Source organism: Myotis yumanensis, unplaced genomic scaffold (genome assembly GCF_028538775.1).
Source record: "Myotis yumanensis isolate MYYU_CA2020_CCGP unplaced genomic scaffold, mMyoYum1.0.hap1 SCAF_12, whole genome shotgun sequence".
Classification (NCBI taxonomy): Eukaryota; Metazoa; Chordata; class Mammalia; order Chiroptera; family Vespertilionidae; genus Myotis; species Myotis yumanensis.
This window is the reverse complement of record NW_027223763.1, coordinates 30,942,461-30,962,854: the sequence shown is the minus strand read 5'-3', so window position 1 is coordinate 30,962,854 and position 20,394 is coordinate 30,942,461. Positions and strand designations below refer to the sequence as shown.

At 46.1% G+C, this 20,394-nt stretch overlaps 1 protein-coding gene across 3 annotated transcripts in view; it reads left to right on the top strand.

Moving 5' to 3' along the window:
* Positions 1-1,620: 1,620 nt before the first annotated feature.
* The window catches only part of DAPK1 (death associated protein kinase 1), a 159,674-nt gene continuing 140,900 nt past the window's right edge, over positions 1,621-20,394 (top strand). Inside the window, exons 1-2 of one of the 3 annotated variants that reach the window (XM_070431394.1) lie at positions 1,621-1,657; positions 2,758-2,927. In XM_070431394.1, coding sequence (XP_070287495.1) covers positions 2,866-2,927 — 62 coding nt within the window. In that variant the 5' untranslated portion in view covers positions 1,621-1,657; positions 2,758-2,865. Of the gene's footprint in view, positions 1,658-1,701; positions 1,935-2,330; positions 2,438-2,757; positions 2,928-20,394 lie in introns of those variants that run through there. The other 2 variants (XM_070431392.1, XM_070431393.1) reach the window with 2 other exon arrangements.

The window sequence follows — 20,394 nt, the reverse complement described above, 5'->3', positions numbered from 1 at the left end:
AACCATCCTTTCTGTTCCCCACACCCAAAGGCTTAGTGGGAACATGGGGTAAGAAGTACAGAGAACTAGATGTGGGTTCTGTGTGTGGGCTACCTCAGCCCACAGAAATATAACACAAGCCACACTGATCCATTTATATTTTCTAACTAGTGGCCCGGTGCACGGATTTGTGCACATTGAAAGGAAATTAATTAGAAGGTGGCTGGCAAGGCAGGACTGTGTGAGATGGGCTGGACTCACCCTAGAGCCAACCTCCCGTGGTCCCTCCATGGCCAGCGCACCTGGGGCAACACCACAGCTTGAAGGGTGTCTACGGCCACCACAGCTTGGCAGTAAACCAGATTCGGGGCTGACAATGCCCCAGCAACAACATAACCCACAGCCAAGGGTGGAATCGCTAGGCCCTACGAGGAATTGGGCTTCCTCCTCTCTGGTTCTGGGGTGCATCACCTGAGAACCACCGCTGCCAAGTCACCGCAGCTGGGCAGCTCCTGCATTGAGCGTCTGCCCCCAGGTGGTCAGTGCGCATCATAGCTACCGCTGGTCAGATGGTCACTTAGCCTTTTATATACATAGATAGCCGCATTTTAAAAAGTAAAAGGTGCCAAGACCGGTTTGGCTCAGTGGAGAGAGCGTCGGTCTGTGGACTGAAAGGTCCCAGGTTCGATTCTGGTCAAGGGCATGTACCTTGGTTGTGGGCACATCCCCAGTGGGAGGTGTGCAGGAGACAGCTGGTTGATGTTTCTCTCTCATCGATGTTTCTGACTCTCTGTCTCTCTCCCTTTCTCTCTGTAAAAAATCAATAAAAATATATAAAAAAAAAAAAAAAAAAAAAAAAAAAAAAAAAAAAAAAAGTAAAAGGTGAAATTAATTTTAATAATATAGTTTATTTAACCCAATATATCCAAAGTACTATCATTTGAACATGTGGTTAATATAAAAGTATTTATGAGATATTTTTCATTCTTATTTCAGTACTGTCATGGAATCCGATGTGTATTTCACACTTATTGCACACCTCATTTGGAACTAGCCACATTTCAACTCATCAACAGCCAGTACTGTATTGGGCAGCACACAGACACCCTTGGTTTCTGTTGCTTCATTGGGCCTCTGAGACCTCAACCCATTTTGCTGTGGTTGCATGCCTTTTATAGTTATTATGGGCTCAAAACACCTACATTGGAGAGGAACTCCATCTAATTCGGCCCACTTCCTCCTTGTCATTCTGTCCCATTATCCTGTTTTATTGTCTCAATAGCACTGATCTCTTCGAAAATAATCTTATTTGCTTGTCTCTTCTCCACCAGAATGTAAGTTTCACGAGGACAGGACATTTTTTTAAATCTATTTTGGTCGCGGTGATTTTCCCGTGGCGAGCACCATTCCTGGCACACCGCCGGCGATCGCTTTTGCGGGACGCAGGAATCGCATTTCTCTGGAACCCAGCCGAAGGGGGCAGCAGAGCGGCGTGTCCCAGGTGGGGCGCCCACGTTGCGCGCGGCTGCGCTCGCTCTCCGCTCGGCGTGGGTGTGGAGTGGGTGGGTGTGTGCGGGGTGTGCGCGGTAGAGCGCGCCAGTGAGTCCGGAGCGGTGAGCCGAGGGGAGCAGCGCGCTGCTCACAATCCGCAGCGCCGGCCTGGCTAGGCAGCTTGGAGGTGGGTGGGCCGAGCCGCTAGCCCGCCCGCGGGGTCCCCATTGGTCGCTTGCCGGCCGCCCATCGCCCGGAAGCCGGCGAGGAGCCGAGGGGCTGCTCCCGAGCCGGAGCGGGAAAGCCCGACTGAGCAGACGCTGGGGCGGACGCACGGGATCCGCGTTCCCCACTCGCTCCCTCCCTGCGCTCTCGCCACCGCCCCGATCGTCTCCGGCGCTGGCGCCAGCGATCGGCCTCCCACCGCGCTCGGAGGGACCCGGGCAGCAGCTCCCGGGCGCCGGGTGAGTGGCTGCGCGCGGCTCCCCGGCTCCTCCCGGGCCCCGCCGCCTGCTTTTGCTTTCGCGGCCGCAGCGCGGCGGGGTTTGCCGGGGCAGAGCCCCGGGCCACCGGGAAGGCCAAGGCGGGGAAACTTGACTGCGGGGAGAAGGAGGCGCCCCCAGCCCCGCGGGCCGGGTGGGAACAGGTGGCGCGGGCCGGGCCGAGGCTTTGTGTCGGGGCGCGCAGACCGGCAGCGGGCGGCCGCGCCTCCCTCGGCCGCTCCCTTCCCTCCACTGTTCCCCCGGGCGGTCGCACGCCGGGTCGGCTCGGTAACGGAGCGGGAATCACCAGGAATGTGCCTCTAGGGACTGCCTGGCTCCAGGGAGGAGAAGGGGTGGCGACCGTGGTGCGGGAGCCGAGAGGTGGCGCGGGGGCTCCACCGCGGTTGCCGGTTGGGAGAGTGATGTTTCCAGCCGGGCGCGTTCTTCCCGGGCTAGCGCTTCATTCTTCCGCGGCATCCCTGGAGGTGGGGAGCTGGGTGGGCGTGTGTGCAGAAAAAGGGGAGGCGGGGAGGCCAGCCACTTCCGGAGCTGGTTCTTATCAGTAAGGAGCACCCTGCTTTTGGGGACGCGGGTCTTGGGGTGCGGTTGTGCCCGGCCCCAAGCGCGCCGGCGATGCGGGGCTGGGAGACGTCCCTGGCCCGGTTTTAACAAAGGGTGTTCCTCTCCACCTGGTGGGAGGGGCAGCTCCGGAAAAGTGGTCGTTAGCAGCGGGTCTTAGCCCTGGGGAGGTCTTTTTGGGTTGTCATTTTATTAGTATTATTGCCTTTTTTTTTTTTTTTTAAAGGACCGGAGACTGATGCATGAAGGGCCCATGGAGGCGAAGGAGCGGTGGTGATGGTTTGGGGAGCGGAGCTGAAGTGCGCTGGGCTTTGGTGAGGCGTGACAGTTTATCATGACCGTGTTCAGGCAGGAAAACGTGGATGATTACTACGACACCGGCGAGGAACTTGGCAGGTACTGGGGGTGCCAGAGGCGTACCCTACTGAGTTGTGGGGCTGCATAATGTTGTGGGCAGTGGGCTGTGAACACATGCAGTTTGAATCAGGCGTCTCCCTCACCCTTCCAGGAGATGCGCAAATTATAGAGAAAAGAGTTACCCGCTGAGGGCTAGAGACCAGAAATAAACCACGTAGTCAAAGGGACTGGGGTGGAGAGGCAGTTTCAGTGTTAGGTTATGATGCAAAGTGTATTGATCAAGACCCCTGGACAAGAGCAGACTGAATTGTCTGCAGTGGCTCTAATCAGCTTTTGCCCTCAAGACACAAGGAGGCAAATGCTAGGATATCATTGCAACAGGAGTCGGCTCTTGTGTGATTAAAACAGAGAATAAAAGTAACTAATAGGCTTTTTAAATCGTCATTCTTGCCTTCCTTCTGAATTTTTGGAATAACATGCACAAGTATCGTGCCCTGTATGGAGACTTGCCAGATGTTGATGTTGGGTTTGGATCTTGAAAGGGACTCAAGCCAGGAATTTAATTACCCTGTTGGTGTTAGTGGTAGCTTTGGTTTCATTCCTAATGTTAAATTTTTTAACAAATCAATGAGTGAGAGTGTAATATGGCCATCTGGATTCACAGCCTATTCCACTGCTGTGGGAGCTGTGAGTCTGTGTGTCAAGTCCTTCAGTTTCCAAGTGAACAAAGAATGATTTCTTTGGGGGCATCTAAGGGCTGGGTTGGTTTTCCATTGACTGGGTATTTGACAGGGTGTGTTGAGCTCCCATCTTTTTGGAGCAGAAAACCGAGTTTTAACACCTAACTGAAAATTCAACATAGGAAACTTGACTGCAGCGTATTTGTATTGTGCGTAAAGTAGGCAAAAGGATCTTTAAACAAACAAAAACATATGCAGTGACTTACACTTGTATCAAAATGTGTATTTTTCCATATACACCTGATGTCCTGATATCAGCTTCCTTTTGGTGAAAAGGAAATTTACAAACAGCCACACCTAGATTACCTAATGAGAATTGTGAAAGTTGAGCTTAACTGAAAAATGTTTTATGGGTTTAAATAATACCGCGGAATGCAGGCAATTTTTAAAAAGTTACTGTAACCGCATATTTCTGTATATGTTTAGGATTGGCTGAGAACATCACTGGCTTTGTAGTTGCTTACTATATATTGGAGATTTACTGACTGAGTAAGTCAGAAGGAAAGCTCTCAAAAATCATGTTTTGTGGCTACGATTAAGATTAAGATTTATGAGTATGTGGTTGAAATACTTGGTTTAACTAGAATTAAATCACTTTATCCCTGTGGTTTCCAGCAAGATGAGTGGCATATGGAGCTTTCCTTTGGAGGTAGGGGGAAAGGTGAAAAAAAATGTATTTGAATTCTGTTTGTGTAGTGTGGCCTGATTATCTAAATTCTCGTAGAGAGAGATGATTAAAATTAGATGAGATGATTGCTTTATGGATTGAGTGTATTGACCTTATTTTCATTAAGATCTTTTGCTTAGAGTTATGTGTTATGAAAAAAAAAAAATGAGGACTCCCTGTGGCTGGTTCGGGGAGTCTGTAATCTTTATTTTGTGGGTGTGATGACCAGCTCTCAGCCTCTGGGCTAGAGGGTGGTTTGCAGGTTTGTCACTAGCACTTCGCTTTGATTTTGGCTCTGTCTACATTTCTGTGTATAACTGTCTCCCCGCTGTGCAAGAATAATTGACAAGTTGTTTCTTGAATAATTTAATTTCTGTGACCTCTGTCTTTAAAGAAGTGCTCTGAAAAACTGAGAGTTGAGGATTTTTAAAAAGAAAGAATATGTGCCCCTTCTAGCTGCTATACTTTTGGTTCTGCTTAAAAAATGGGTTAAATGTTTGGGTTTTGTGTTTTTTTTAAGTCCTCTGATTTTTAAAAAAAATATATTTTATTGATTTTTTACAGAGAAGAAGGGAGAGGGATAGAGAGCTAGAAACATCGATGAGAGAGAAACATCCATCAGCTGCCTCCTGCACACCTCCCACTGAGGATGTGCCCGAAACCAAGGTACATGCCCTTGATCAGAATCGAACCTGGGACCCTTCAGTCCACAGGCCAAAGCTCTATCCATTGAGCCAAACCGATTAGGGCAAGTCCTCTGATTTTTATGTCCTATGATTTTTAAGTGGAAACAACCACTTCCTGAAAACAAGTCCCCACGTAAGACAGACCAGTAGGAAAGATGCTGCTTCATGTGTTTCTGAGAGAAGATTGGGAGTGGAGACAGGAGTTTTAGTGGCAGAAAATGGAAATGGGCAGGTATTTCACACAAAAGCAAAGTTGTTCTAAACCAGTGATGGCGAACCTATGACACGCGTGTCAGAGGTGACACACGAACTCATTTTTTTGGTTGATTTTTCTTTGTTAAATGGCATTTAAATATATAAAATAAATATCAAAAATATACGTCTTTGTTTTACTATGGTTGCAAATATCAAAAAATTTCTATATGTGACACGGCACCAGAGTTAAGTTAGGGTTTTTCAAAATGCTGACACGCCGAGCTCAAAAGGTTCGCTATCACTGTTCTAAGCAATGAGTTATATGCAGACCGACAGCTAGGATTTAAGACTTTACATACTATAGTATCGGTCATCTAAATACTAGTATTAGCTACTCACCTTATAAATGTACTGAGACAAGGTCCACGGCTAGAGGAGGGAAAATAGATTTTTAAACAAGTAGAGTATTATTGTTGTCATTTTACTTTTAGGAAAACAAGAGAGTATGTATGTTGGAGGATGAGTAGGTGGGTGTGTCTGTGTGTCCGTGTCTGTCAGTCTGTCTGTGTGTGTTAGTGTGTGTCTGTTTGTACTGCCCCAGACTGCTATACCAAAGTTGGCTATGAACGCTGAAGAACTTGATAAAGTATGCTTATTGCAGTAGTGATACAGCTAATAGATCACTAGACAAATATCCTGATCCAAAATCAGCTCTGCCACTTGCTAGCTTTATAACCTTGAACAGGTCACTTACCCTCTCTGACCCTCAGGATCTTCATCTAAAAAACGAGAGGCCTAGTGATTATCTCATGGCTGTTGTGAAAATCAAGTCATCTAACACATGTAAAAGCATCTTATCAGCAGTAAAGAGTTAAACATATATAGATATCATCGCAGGACTGGCCGAGACACGTGGGTGTTCCAGGCAGGCTAATAACTCGGCCTGCAACTCACTGTTCTTTTAAATATCTGCTTACCAATTTGGGGAAGGGAGGCCCTGTGGGAAAGGGTCATGGGGAGACCCATTGCTGCCAGCACTGGGCCTCTCCACTCTGATTCTAAATAATGCACCTCTCTCTGGCCTCGAACTTGCACACCTTCCGAGTGGAAACAAGTCCCTGCAGTGAACGGGCATCACCTTTAGAAGACGGTTTGGCGACCTTCTGTATTGACTCCAGGAGGCCCTTTGGGGTCTCACCCTGGGTCCCAGGAGGTAGTGGTCTCTGGGAGGAATTCTTACAAATGCAGATTTCTCCATCTGCTGTTAGACTTGGGTGGTTTTAATGCCCAGGTGCCTTCGATTCTCTTATCGATGGGCACTTGGGGCAGCTGCAGGCTGGCTTGTCCCACCATTGGGCTCTGGTTACACCCTTGGCTGTGGTGCAGCCTAACCTGTGAGCTTTCTGGGCACCTCTCCGAACATTGCTATCCTGAGGGCCTGGCCTTCTTCCCTCTTCTGCTGTCTGACCTTACATGATCTGAAGACCTAGGTCCCATCTCCTGAATAAATGACCCTATGATGCTTTCTCCTTTTTAGGAGCCAAATGACTTGCTGTCTGAAATACCCCATTGGTCTGTCGTGACCCTAGACTTCCCTGTGCCATGCCCCTCCTTGCTCTGTGTTATTATCATCCTTGTAGCCAGCTCGACAGTTCTTCCAGGTGGTCTTTTCTCCCCCAGGGTGTGCAGCGTGCTGCATAATACCGGGCAAAGTTTGATTGATGCCTGAACGAGGAAAGCGGGTTGGCAGGTGCAATATTGAGACCAGAATGGGAATTTAAGATGTAAATGGTGATGCAGATGCTGATGCTGATAGAGAGGCAGTGTGCAGTGTGGTTCAGTCACAGCACACTCATTTGCAGGATGTTGTGAGAATTAGAGACAGTGGCTACAAACATCTGACACATAGTCACTGCCTACGATATTATTTTTAATAACCTGCTTCTCCTATCACGGCGTTGACCACATTGCATAGCCATTACTTAGTTGATCATCTGCTTTTCCCACAGGTTGTCACAGAGTTATGACCTTGGACTTACATATCGTTTAATCTCTAATACCTAATTAGATGTGTGACACCAGGTGCTCAATAAGTGCTGATTAAATGAATGGATTAACATATGTAAAGCATGCACACATATACACAGATGTGTGTGTGTGGATACACACATATATGGTCCTTGATAAATGATGTCTCTGGTGGAGATGAACTTAAGACATGAAAGGCTGCAGCTCATAAGAATAAAAGTTTCTTTTGCTTTTGCGTTCTCTGTGACTGAACACTAATGTGCACAGCAGCCAAAATTTCCAGCCACAAGATCAGTTTAAACAAAGCCAGGTGGAGCATTAAATATTTTATGTTGGTTTGGGAGGGTTGCTAGAAAGTAATAATTCTCATTTAAAGCATCCTCATTTTGGCATAAAATACATGGGCATTGTAATTGGCAAAATAAAATCCATGGGCAAGGAATGGTAAGAACCCCTGACAGTCCGAGTACATCTTTCAGTTGGTTTACTGAGTGAGGGCTGCGGGAGGAGTCCTGAGAATTCTGGCATTCGTGTGTGGATGGAAGGAGGAGAAACGGCCGTGTGGGAAACGCGGGCTCACGAGGCTGTCCAGTGAGAGCATCCTGGAGGACTGTGCTGAATGTGATTTTTCTCTTTCCTTTCTGCTCCCGCGGGCCCTCAGATGTTTCCTCTGATCAGAACGGCTGCAAAGTTTTAGAGCGATAAAGTTCAAGTATATGTATTAGAGGTAACCGTTGGTGATTATTAAATTCTCTGCATTTTAGGAAGGTCTGATAATGGTCTTCTAGGATGTGAAGGGAGGGCATGATGGTAGTGGTGACAGTTTGGCTGAATGCTTACTTACTTGCTAGCCCTGGGAATGCATCTCTGGACCACCCCGAGCATCATTGTTTAGATTCCGTGAGGCCAGGAAGCTAGGGGGGCTCAAGGTTCTTATTGATGGAGAAACCAAGGAGCAATGAGGCTGCCTTCTTTTTTGTTGTTGTTATTTACTTTGAGGCTGACTTCTTGGTCCCTCTATGTCCTTTTATCCTAAGCTTTTGTCTTCTCCAGCCACTTAGGAACCGAAAGGCCCCATAGCATTGTCACACCCTCTAAAGCTGTGAAAAACAAAAGCTTTACGCGATGGATGCTCAGATGGATTTCAGTAATTACATACAGGGGTCATATCAAGAGGTGACATTGTCAGACATGTCCTCTTGTCTCCCGCCAAGTTGTAAGACCTCGAAGGCAGAAACCATTTCCTTCCAGGTGGGATGAGGGGAAGGAAGTCGTCTGGGGGGCGAGGCACGAACCCGTGCTGCTGGATTCCTTTGGAGATGGTGTGGCCTGCGCCACTTGAGTGACAAGATTAAGGTTACTTTGTCTACCCGGCTTTCCTGCTGGGAAATGTATCATGAACGTTCCCCTTTAATTCTAGCCAACTGCTGTGTGTGCCTAACCTACCCAGGCATGTTGATCTCACTGACAACACACCAGGAAGCCTCTCCTTCACAGTAGAAACTTATTTCTAATTAGGAGATGCAGAAAGCCTCTTACTGGTGGGAGGGGAGGCGCCTCGTTTCTGTTGGTGAGAGCCCCACAGACACCCTTAGTCATCCGGACCTGGAAGAAGCTGGAATGATCACTCCCTTCTCATTTCGTCCAGTCAGTGCTTAGGGCAAGTATCTTTCTCAAGGCAGCTGGTTAGTAGGTAGCAAGAGATGGACCCAGAACCCCAGGCAGGCCCAGTTGCATTTTGTTCTCTGCACTACTTATTATTTGGCAATCTTTTTTGGGGGGTGGGGGAGAGACAGATAAAGTTGCTCTTTTAAAAGAGGTGGTTTGGGCAGCCACCTCAGGACAATCCATTTTAACATCCGCATTGGAGAGGATGGTTAGAAATAACTGGCACCATTTCACGGAAGGTTTTCATTTCTACCCCAGCCAGAGCCTGACCCTTTGACCTCAGAACTCACATGGGCACTTACTTTACTACACACGGGACCTTCTTTCTTTTTCCAAATGGCTTGTGCCCCAGTAATGAATGGTATCGGTGTGTGGCATGGTTTTACCCAAGCCCCAGAGTTAATGGGTTAGCTTTTTAGAAACTTCACAGAACATTCTTATTATTATTTAACCTTTAAGTAATGTAATGTGTAAGAGTCCTGGCCCTGCCCATCTGGCCACCCCTTAAATGACAGTTTCTCATTTCATTAAGTGGCACTAGCCCGTCTGGTTTAGGGCGGGTATGTGATTGTTTGAAACTATGTGAAAGGTAATGCTTAATTGTTTTGCCCTGATTTGTTGTGGTAAATTATGAAAACAGAATGCATCGTCTCTCAGCCTTGAAGGAGATGATATAGATGTATAATTATTTATAATAAATCCAGTGTATCAGCTTGTCAACATTCTAAATGAATTCCTTTAAATGTTCAGTTAGAAGGTTGTGGGGGCAGGGTTGACATTTGTTTTTTCTATATCTAACAAAAATGGGTTTAAAATAGCTTTGTCTAACTAGTAAATTTTTCTCAGGTAAAACAAAAGGTGTGGTTGTACCCCAATTCTAGGTTTAATGTGCTAGGAGGGTTTTTACAACAACAAAGTCTAAAACCTAAAATAGTTTGTGTCTGATTTTCAACCCTGGTCCCAAACAAAACAAAACAGTCATGTGCTAGTAACTAATCTCTGGTGATAGCTGACAAGTGTGATCCTGTTTGTCACTTCTGTCTCTTTAGGTGACGCTGAGAGCTAGTGTGGCTTACAGATCACACTGTGGTCATTGAAGTATAATGTTGCTTACCTCTGAGAAATGACTGTGGGGTTTTCCCCGTATGTTCTATTTGTCCACATTTCTGTTGCGAGCTTGAAAAATTTTATTCAATAACCTAATGTATATTCAGTAACATCGGGAAGAGTAGGGGAGAGGGAGATATTTTTTCCCTTTATAAATACATTCAACTTCGGATGTAAAACAATGATTGAACAAATGAGTACTGTAAACTGCTGATCTCTGGTGTTTGAAAATTTTATATTGATGGTGCTTATAGTCATAAGCCTGGTGGTTTTTGGCTGAGAAATTTGGCTCTGAGTATGGGCTCTTGGGACACATTTTTTTTTTCTGTCCAAACTGTCCGATTATTCTTATTTAGATATAATGTGATGAATGGGGCTGGCTTTAAATACTTCAAGTACAATTGATGTAAGTTTTTACCTTCAAGGAATGAGCTGATTTCCATTTTCCCCCATTGTTGAATAGCTCTTTCTGCAGTTCATTGTTAGAAAATGGTACCTTTGAAACTATGCAAACTTTTCCTTTTTAACTTAAAAAGAGTATCAGGATTTTTAAACCTTTACTTTAATCTTCCAGCTCTTGTTCCTGGTACCCTACAGAAGAATTGCTGAAAAAGCAATGTAGGGGAATAATCAATCCCCCCCCCCCCCCGCCCCTTTTTTTGGTCCTATCATAAAAAAAGCTTAGATTTTCCTCTGAGTTTCTTATCTGTGTGTCTGCCTAGCAACTCATACGTCTGTCTATGACCAGGCTGTATATGCAGGAGGGTAGTTATGACTCGGGTGATGCAGGAAAAAGTGACAGAGGGATCCAGGGGACAAAGAGGTAGGGGCTTGGGAGTGAAGAGGTCAGTCATTGATGCTGATTCAGTTCTGATGTTTCCATTCTCCCCTGAAAAGTTCTTCTAAATCTGTGTAGAGCTCAGTATTTTTTTCTTTTTTCTTTTGCCATCTGTGGTTTACGGGTAGGCAGCGGAAATGTGTATCTCTGAGATAGTGATGAAAGGCTGCAACCTTTTGAGCGTAATATTTAATAGGCTGGGAGCTACAAGCTGCTTCCCTTTACAAAAACAAAGTGTTGGCACTGGAGGTGTATGGCTACTGTAGAGAATACTCCTAATAGCTAACTGCTGACGTTTGAGACACCGAATTGCACATCATACCCAGGGGAACTGTCTGTTCTTAGATATTTGTAAATCATAAAGCTCTAGGACAGGGGTGGGCAACCCCTGGCACACGTGCCAAACATGGCACGCCAGTAACTTTTGCTGGCACGCGAAACCCTCTCTTATAATCTTCCATTTACAGTTTTTTTCTTAATATCGACTTTTTTATTTTTCAGATAAATTCAGTGTAGGTGCATCTTAGATAAATAAATGATTTTACATAACAAGTTATCTTAAAGACCATAGACATGGGTTGACGAGAGAGGGGAAGAGCAATTTCTATGCCTCTGCCTTAACTCTCCCTGCCTTCCTAGATCCGACCAGTGTTTTGGTTTCATCCACATACGCTTGTGAATCTTTTTTCTTAGTGATGAATTTTGTTAAGTCTCGTAATAGGAGTAACCTGACGGATGAAAGTAATAGCTCGTGCATATCTCTGAAGGTCACGAAATATAAACCTGATGTAAAATCTCTGTCATCAGTGATGCAGCAGCAAAAGTCCCACTGGTAATATCAAACGGAGTCATAAAGTTTTCTGTCGGACTATCAGTGTACATGTATACATTTAAAAATAAATGTATTTTTCATCATCATATACTGTGTTTTTTGTTGCTCAAACGAATTTTATTATTTCTTCAAGGTTCTTCACATACGTACACCTTAAGAGATATCAAGTAGGTGTAACATGTTCTCAAAAAATTAGGGTTGGCACGCAGAAGAATTTTGAGTCAGAGATTTTGCTGGTTTTGGCACGCACTCACAAAAAGGTTGCCCACCCCTGCTCTAGGAGGTCATTTGTTATTCATATAATTGAAAGCAGAACCTGCCAGGAGATTCCTCTGCACACCTGGCATGTGAATATAGGGAGCTGTCTTTCTCAATGTTGTCTTTGCCACTCAGGGTGTCCAGGATCAGCATGTAAACTACTGTTAGTGGAGACGAAACTGCCACCGAGTTTATCCTCAGCAGCTCCTCTGGCTTCAGATAATCACGGGGTTGCTTCCTTCCCCACCGCAGCCTGGAGTAGCCCCTCTCCTGGCTGGTTGCTCTACTCCACTGACCAGTAGTGCATTGGCGCCCGCGTGCCCGGGGACCAAGCCTGGCCCACTTAGGCATTGCTGCTCTTTGTTCTCCCTGATGTCACTTTTTCCACATTGTGCAATGGGAATGAAGTGGAATCCTCGCCTGTCATACCATTTGCTGGTGACATTTCTTTGCACCATAATTCAAACGAGCTCGGGATAGATGGGAGATATTGCAGACTTTCCATTTAGAACTGATAAGGGTTTGCTCCAAGCACCATCATATATGCAACCCCTTCCCACCCCCACATCACGTAGAACTTTAGGCAGATGACTTAATTGTTTGGGAGAGGAAATGGATTAGAACAAGTAGAATCTTTCCCAGGACAAAGTGTTATCAGTCTGTGTTTTCCTCCCTCCCCACCCCTCCTTTGGCACAGAGAGATAGGAATGCTGGCCAACAGAGCCACAGCCAGGCGAGGTAAGCCTGGTGGCGGTGAGGCAGTCCCTTGGCTTTGCGAGATGTGATTTGGACACTGAATTGGTATATGCAGTTTTATGTATGTGACTAGTTAATGTGGACCAACATTTGCAGGCCTCAGCTTCGGAAGCAATATTCTCTTTAATGCAGATCATTTAAAAATGATCTATGTTAGAGAGAAGTTATAACCTGGAGAAATAAGCAAATGCGAAGTGACTGGCCAGTTTCAGCCCGCAGCCTTCTCCCCAGCACATCCATCGGGGAGGCTCTCATCCTTAGTTCTCGCGTCCCTTAGCAGTTTGGATGAAGTAGCTGGCCACTTGGTAGTGTTTTACAATCAGTTATCATATGATTCTCGCTCTCCCTGTGTATTGCAAGTTTTGTGCAAGTAGAGAACATGGCTTTTTGTGTCTCTTGTGTTGGGTGGGAGTAATCGAAGCGCACAGTAGGCCTTGTTTTTTTTGCCCAATGAAGATACATATCCAGAAATGAGAATATGGTTCAGAGCTTTGAACCTAAATCCCTGACTCCACGATGTACTTACTGTTACTTTGGGAAAGTCACCAGACTTTGTGAAACTCACTTTTCTCATCTGCAAAATGGGAATAATGATTATACTTACCTCAAGGCTGTTGTGAGGGTGTGTGTGATGTGTGTAGAGTGCTTGACCTGACACTGGGCACACAATAAGTGCTCAAGGAGTGGTGGTTGTTTAACAAGACAGAGAGAATGAGTGAGAGCAAGAGGGAGAAATGCTATAACATGTGTCTGAGTCTCTGTGACCAGGATCCTGCCTCTTCTCCGTCCATTCCTCATTTCTCTGCCCAGGCTCTGGCCTGGACACCCAGGGGGCTGGGTGGAGGTGAGGGCTCTTTTCTGCTCAGTTCCATCCTTCCTTTCTCTTCTCCCTCTCTCCCCATCTTGGGCTTAACCTGCAGGTTGGGCTCATTCTGCCAAATTTGACCTTGTTTATGCTATCTGCCCTTCAAGAAATCCTAGCCCCATTCTGGCATAAACCCAGGATTGATTTTATGTGCTGGATAGATGATTCTTAGAGTTCCTGAGAAACAAATGAGCTAGGATTGAGCTGTGCATTCAAAGACTGCTAGAGACAGGGTTTAAGGAGATGCCATTTTCAAAGCCCACCTGGTCGCCATGGGGAGAGGGCAGAAGAGTCTTATGTTAAAGAGTTTCTATTAAGATGGAAAGAGCTGCATTCAGGGAAGCCAGCGCAAGTAAAAGCTGCCTGACAAGACAGCCTGGAGTTGGCTGCTCAGTGAGGGAGCCGCTCACACATGTGGGAGGGATGGTCTCCTGATGCTACTGAGAACCTGAGCTTTGTCAGCATGCAAATTTATGTGTTTAATATGCTGTACTTTAAGTTCTGAAAAGTCTATTTTGTTTTTCTAGCTGATTTTTAAATTAAAAACCATTTTAGGCAGCCAAATAAGACCCTGGGAATTTGATCAGAAAAACAAATCGCTGATTTTCGTAACCGATCTTTATGGAGAAAGGAGCTGAAACGCGTGTGTGGGCCCCCGAGTGCCTGACCAAGATGAGCTTGCTGCAGAACGCACGACATACAGCGGGTGTGAGCCTCCATTCAGTTCTGACACATGCTGATTTAAGATGTGAAAATGAGTGTTTGGCCAAGCCAACAGTGCCCGTGCCAAGAAAAGCCTATTAGGTTGGTGGCTGAAAGGCTGAATTGTTAGGATTTACTTAACGGCGAGGCTCTGCCAGCTGCTGTGAGTAAGTGCCCACTTACATGTCTGAGTGCCCGTCCTTGTTCCCCTGGACTGGGGTCTTGTTTGTGCACGGAACATGGCTGCCACATGAGAGGCCACTTGAAAAGGACGCTTCCTTATTCTTTGGGCCCTTTAAGTGGATATCTTTAGTTTAGCAAAGTAACATGAGGCGCTCACAAATTTTAAAAGGAAAATGCCTGGAAATTGGGTCTATAGATGTGTGCAGGAGAAATTTCAGGGGGTGACAGTGTTAAACAATAGTCAGTGTAACAGACTGTTAAACAAAACTGTCATGGGAATCATGCTATTTGTCATTTACCCATTCATCCAGAGTGGGTTTGGACATCTAATCTATATGGCATTTGCTGGCGTGTTGGGTAGGACCCCACATCTCAACAAGTTTCTAACCCAGCAGGGTAGACAGATGTTACACAAAAGCCTATGGAAGAAATGAGAGGCACCAAGTCTTCAAAACTGTTTCTGGAGTTCAGGCACGAAGAGGTCATTCTGACTTGAAGGGTTTGTTCATTTTTTCTCTCCTTCATCCAGATTCTTGTGGGAACATAAAGGTGTATGCAAGCAGGTGGGCGTAAGAATGGATATGTGTGTCTCTACACATACATTCCCTGGAAGGAACTGGAAATTAGGCATGAGGAAGGAGACAAGGAAACTAATATTTACTGGGAACCCATTCTCGACCAGGGGCTGGGGATGGGTATTGTAGTCTACCTTTCACAGATGAGAAAACTGAGGTTCAGAAAGACATTGGTCTTAGATAATATGTTTAAAATGGTGGAGATAACCGTTGGACACTCCAAAATGCTAAGCCGTGTCTGGAAATTGGGCGGGTAGGTTGGGGAGGTCACTTTGTGTCCTGTTCTTCTGTCACTGTCTCCGAAGGGAAGTTTAAAGGACTTGAAACATGTAGCCAGTGCCTGGCGCATACGATGTAATCAATACACGTTTCCTTCCCTCCTGTAAACCAGGGATTCTCAACCTCGGCACTAGTGCCACTTTGGTCAGGGGTGCTGTGCATTGTAGGCCTCTGCCCATTGGATGCCAGTAACACCCTCTGCCAGGTGTAACAACCGCAATTTTTCTAGACCTGCTAACAGTCTGTGGGGGCACCTCTGACCCATTCAGAACTACTGAGCTACAGAATCCAGACAGGAAAGTGTGGACTGTGCGCCTAGGGGTTGGAGGTGATAGTAGGCAAGGAGGATCCTGGACCCAATGGGAAAGAAAATGACCTTGAAAGAAGGTATTGACCTTGGGTGTCCAGAGGTGGGGAAGGGAGAGAGTGGATGTGAGTAGAGGTCTGGGGCAGTGGTTGTTTTAATCTGGCTGTAGTGTGCTGTCCCAGGAAGGGACAGGTCTGCTGTGTCCCAGAGGCTTGGGGTGGGACCAACAATGAGTAAGACTTAGAGAGACTGCTGGTCAGACTTCCTGATGTCACGAACTTGGGTGTGAGCCACCCCTGGCTAACACCGAAGTTCCGCTGTGCCCCTCCTTGCTGAGCAGGCTGCTGTGAGTCAGGGCTCTGAGGCCTAATTGCCTAACCTCTATCCACCTCTCTCCCAGGCTGGCACTGGGCTACCATCTTCATGATCTGTTTTCAACCTGCTTTAATAGCTGTGTGTTTCTTCATGTTGATTCCTAATTTTTAGTCAAAGCTAAATAACTCTTACTTTTTAGTCAAAGCTAAATCACTCTTCTCATTCTCTTGGGCCCCCGGTTTCTGCCTATCCAGCCGGCTGGGTAGTGTAGCTTGCTGTGTGACTGTGGGGAGCCCTCATAGCTTAGTTGTTGCATCAAATATCCCTTCCTCATCACAGGGCTTTTAAAGGTGAAAGGTCGTGTCGGGGACCCCTGGCAGGTGGTGTGAAGTATACTTTCTGCTCTGTCGCCCAGCTCCCTGGGGAGGGGCACTTGTTTGCAAGTCAAGGGGGGGCGGGCAGGGAGGGGAGCTTGTCAGAGGGGAAGAGCGTGAAAGGCAGGGGCTGATTGGGAGGGCACATGGAAAGGGAAATGTGTCAGCATGGTGCTGGCTGGAGAGAGTCCACTGCTGAAGGTCTAGGCGAAGGCTGTGGGGTGGCCAAGTGTGCACTGTCTGGGGATTCCGCAGGTGCCTAGGGCCGAGGAGGCCACGTGCACCTGCCACTTCAGGGAAGCAACACCCACCTCTCCCTCCTCCTGCCCTGCAGCCTCCCGCCACTGCCTCTCATCAACCACCTGCAGGGAGCCAGGGTGGCGGTATTCAAGGACAGCCTCCTGGCTGGGCAGAGAAGAGTGAAGAATAGATAGATTGATGGGGGGCGGGGGGGGGGGGGCAGATAGAGGAGATGGAGAATATCCAGGAAAGGGACGTCCAGGGGTGACAGTAGTGAAATGATACTGGCTTTGCTGTGTGACTGCTCCCCTCTTAGTGCACATGATCCGAATCTGCGCTGTCAATATGCGGGGCCCTCTTCTCTACTCTGATCCTGGGTTTAGCCTCCATTCTCCCCAGGAAGACATTCCTGACCACCCCCTTCAAAGCGCTGCCCTCCTCTCGCAAATTCCTGGGGCATTTCCTCTATAAAACAGTCTTCCAGCATTAGACTCCCCACATTGCACTGCTGGCTGTGTGTGTGTGTGTGTGTGTGTGTGTGTCTTCCCTAGTTTGTCCCTTAAGGTGTTCTTTTGTTCCCAGAGTCTTGCAAAGAGAAGGTATTCCAGAAATATGTATTTTTTGATGATTGATTATTATAATTGATCATAATCACAACATTTTGAAATGAAGAAGTGTAGTCATTGTTCCTATGAGTTTTAAAAGTGGACAAGTAATCACTAAAAAGTTCCTTAAGACGCATGGTATGTTTTCATCCTGGGAGTCGCCCTGAGAGGTGACAGCCCCACCGAAGTATGAGGGTCCCAGTATCGCTGCTAAATGGAGAGCAGGATATAGATAAAATGGCTACATCCTTTCCACTGTAGCATACTGATGGTTTCCCCAAAATAGGTCGGCACTTTTTACCATCTTACCTATTCTCAGTGTCATATATATTTTAAAATTTTCAAATATGGGGCAAGAGGCGAGTCTGGTGGGAGTAAAATGTGGTTCACCCCATTTCAATTACCTGAAGGGAAACAGGTACCAGGAGCAGTGGCACTCAACACTGATCCGCCCCACGTCACAGCCAGGGCGGTCCTTAGAGAAAGCTGGCATCTGAGCTAGCACCCATCGTGCCTAGCCTGTGGACACAGCCTCTAACAGCGACACATCGGGTGGCCCTGGAATCTTTGTGATTTAAAAGGGAAAACTCAAGGGACTTGGATGGAATCTTTTGGGAACTGGCACTCTCTCTGCTGTCAGTCAGTCCTCTCAAATTTGCTCTCCTTTTTATGATGCTTGATAATTGGGGCAGCAAAAAGGAAAGAGGGAGTTTTAAGGTAGAATTCTTGCCCAGTAAATTTTTTTAATTGATTCTAGGACACGTAGAAAAGTGTATCATGTGTTCTGAAAGGATAGGATTTAATTACTGTTTAAAATTAGTTCTAGAGGACGTGCTTGGAGTTGTACCCAAGAGAAGAGAGGGTTCCAGTGGAATTGTGTACACGGGTTGATGGGAAAAGAGGCTTCCGCTGCAGAGGGTTTGGGAGCGTTGCCAGCCCTACAACAAGGGGTCAGTCAGCCTGCCTGTACTGGGGAGCAAGTGGAAGATCCGCCAGGTGGGAGGATGTGAAAGGACCAGGGAGAGCTTCCTTACCTTACAGACAGGGACAGCTGGACGCAGAGCCGTTTGCAGCGCGGCATCACTCTTGTTCCTTGGGTTGCACTCTTTCCTGCAACAAGAAAGAGGCTAACGGCAAGAAGACAGTAGCCTGAGAGCCAAGTGACCAGGGGAAAGTTGTTGGGAGCAGGCAGGCATTGAAAAGTCAGCCGCTGTGGGGTGGGAGGAATGAGGATATTGGTGACAAGTAGAGTTCAGCGTGAGAGCTTCCAGTTTCTCACTGACCCTGGAAGGGAAATGGGAAGTGGGTTTTTATGCTTCTCTTACAGAACTCAGAGAAGTTAAGCTTGAGGTGGCAGAGTTCAATTCAGTGTGGATTGAAATGCATGTATGTATGTTCGTATAGAAAATAATATAATAAATAATATAAGAATTAACTGTCTCATGTACTCACAACTGTAAATCTACTTTTGCCCCACACTGTACTTATGTGTGTGTGTGTGTGTGTGTGTGTGTGTGTAATGTATATAGTGACACTTGAACAATGTAGTGATTAGGGATTCAGACCCCCTGTGCAGTTGAAAATCCACTTAAAACTTTTGACTCGCTAAAAACTTTACTTACAGCCTACTGTTGACCAGGAGCCTTCAATAACATAGTCAATTAACATGTTTTTTGTATGTTATATGTATTTTATATATGGTATTGTTATAATAAACTAAGCTAGAGGAAAGAAAATGTTATTAAGAAAACCATAAGAAGCCCTAACCGGTTTGGCTCAGTGGATAGAGCGTCGGCCTGGGGACTGAAATGTCCCAGGTTTGATTCCGGTCAAGGGCATGTACCTTGGTTGTGGGCACATTCCCAGTAGGAGGTGTGCAGAAGGCAGCTGATCGATGTTTCTAACTCTCTATCCCTTTCCCTTCCTCTCTGTAAAAAAATCAATAAAAATATATTTAAAGAAAAGAAAACCATAAGAAAAAGAAAATACATTCAAAATTTGTGTATAAGTGGACCCCCCACAGTTGAAACCCATGTAGTTCAAGGGTCAGCTCACACACATATGTGTATACATGGGCAGATATTGTAAATTTTACTGATGTAGAGGATGTATAACAATTTATAAGTAATAACAAAATATGCATATTCTTTATTGGAAGTTCCATATGGCCAACTCACAGAATGCTTTCATTGATTTTTCCCATGGCCTGACCTATGGTGGATCACATTTTGACAATTGGATTTACATCTTGATCTGCTAATTCATTTTTCCAATAAATGTATTGCCACTAAGTGTGACATGCGATCTACTATTAGGCTATTTCTCACACTTCTACAAATTATATTCGTTAAACTGAACCTCTTTCAACCTCAGCACTGCTGATTGCTTGCTAACTGTCTTTCTAGCTTTTGGTGTCATTACAGGGATTGGGACAGTGCATGATTCTATATTATTTAACAGTGACCGTGTTTAACAACCAGCTCACAAAATTCCTACAAAGTGAGCAGTGGGCTCTCATGAACCAGGATGGGCAGGCTCAAGCCCTTCCCCAGCTCCATTGTTAAGGTCTGAAAAGGCAGGTGCTTATCTCTCTTATTCACTGTTGATCCCCAGTCCCAAGGATGATGCTGATGGTGTGGCTAAAGACTCAGGAGTATTGGTGGCATGAATGAGTGAAGTTTCAAAGCTGGGGCCAGGAGCCAGTTCATGGGACTCCATTTGCAACGCTTGAGGACAAGGTCCTTAGTTGGCAGTGAGGACACTCGGGAGAGAAGGGGCACTAGAGACCGTCTCCAGATCAGAACCCGCTGACAGAGCCCTGCCTTCCGGTAGGATATTAGCACTCGGGGCCGTGCGATACAAAGAAGAGGAGAGAGGCCAGCATCTCCTTTGTGGCCCGTTCTTCCAGCTTTATTTAATCTGGCATGATCTTCCCCATCTTCAAGGAAAGGAAAGGCCTTCTTGTCTAGCAGTGTGGTGACTTCTGGTAGTCATCATACCCAAGGGGGGTAACCAGGTATGGGGAGTAAGAGTGTTATGTCCCCTGTGCCATTTACATTTAAGTAGATAATGCATCATGTGACACAGAAGTCAAAGAGGGTATGCAGGGAAAGGTAGCGTTGCTCCTTCTGTCTTCCAAAAATCAGCTCCGTAGCCTCTTGGGGATCCTTCCAGATTCCGTCTATGCATAAAGTCAAACTTCTATTTTTATGTTTTTACTGAAATAGTATCATGTTAAACACATTATTCGGCACTTTGGTTTTTTTCTCCTAATAACGTATCTTGA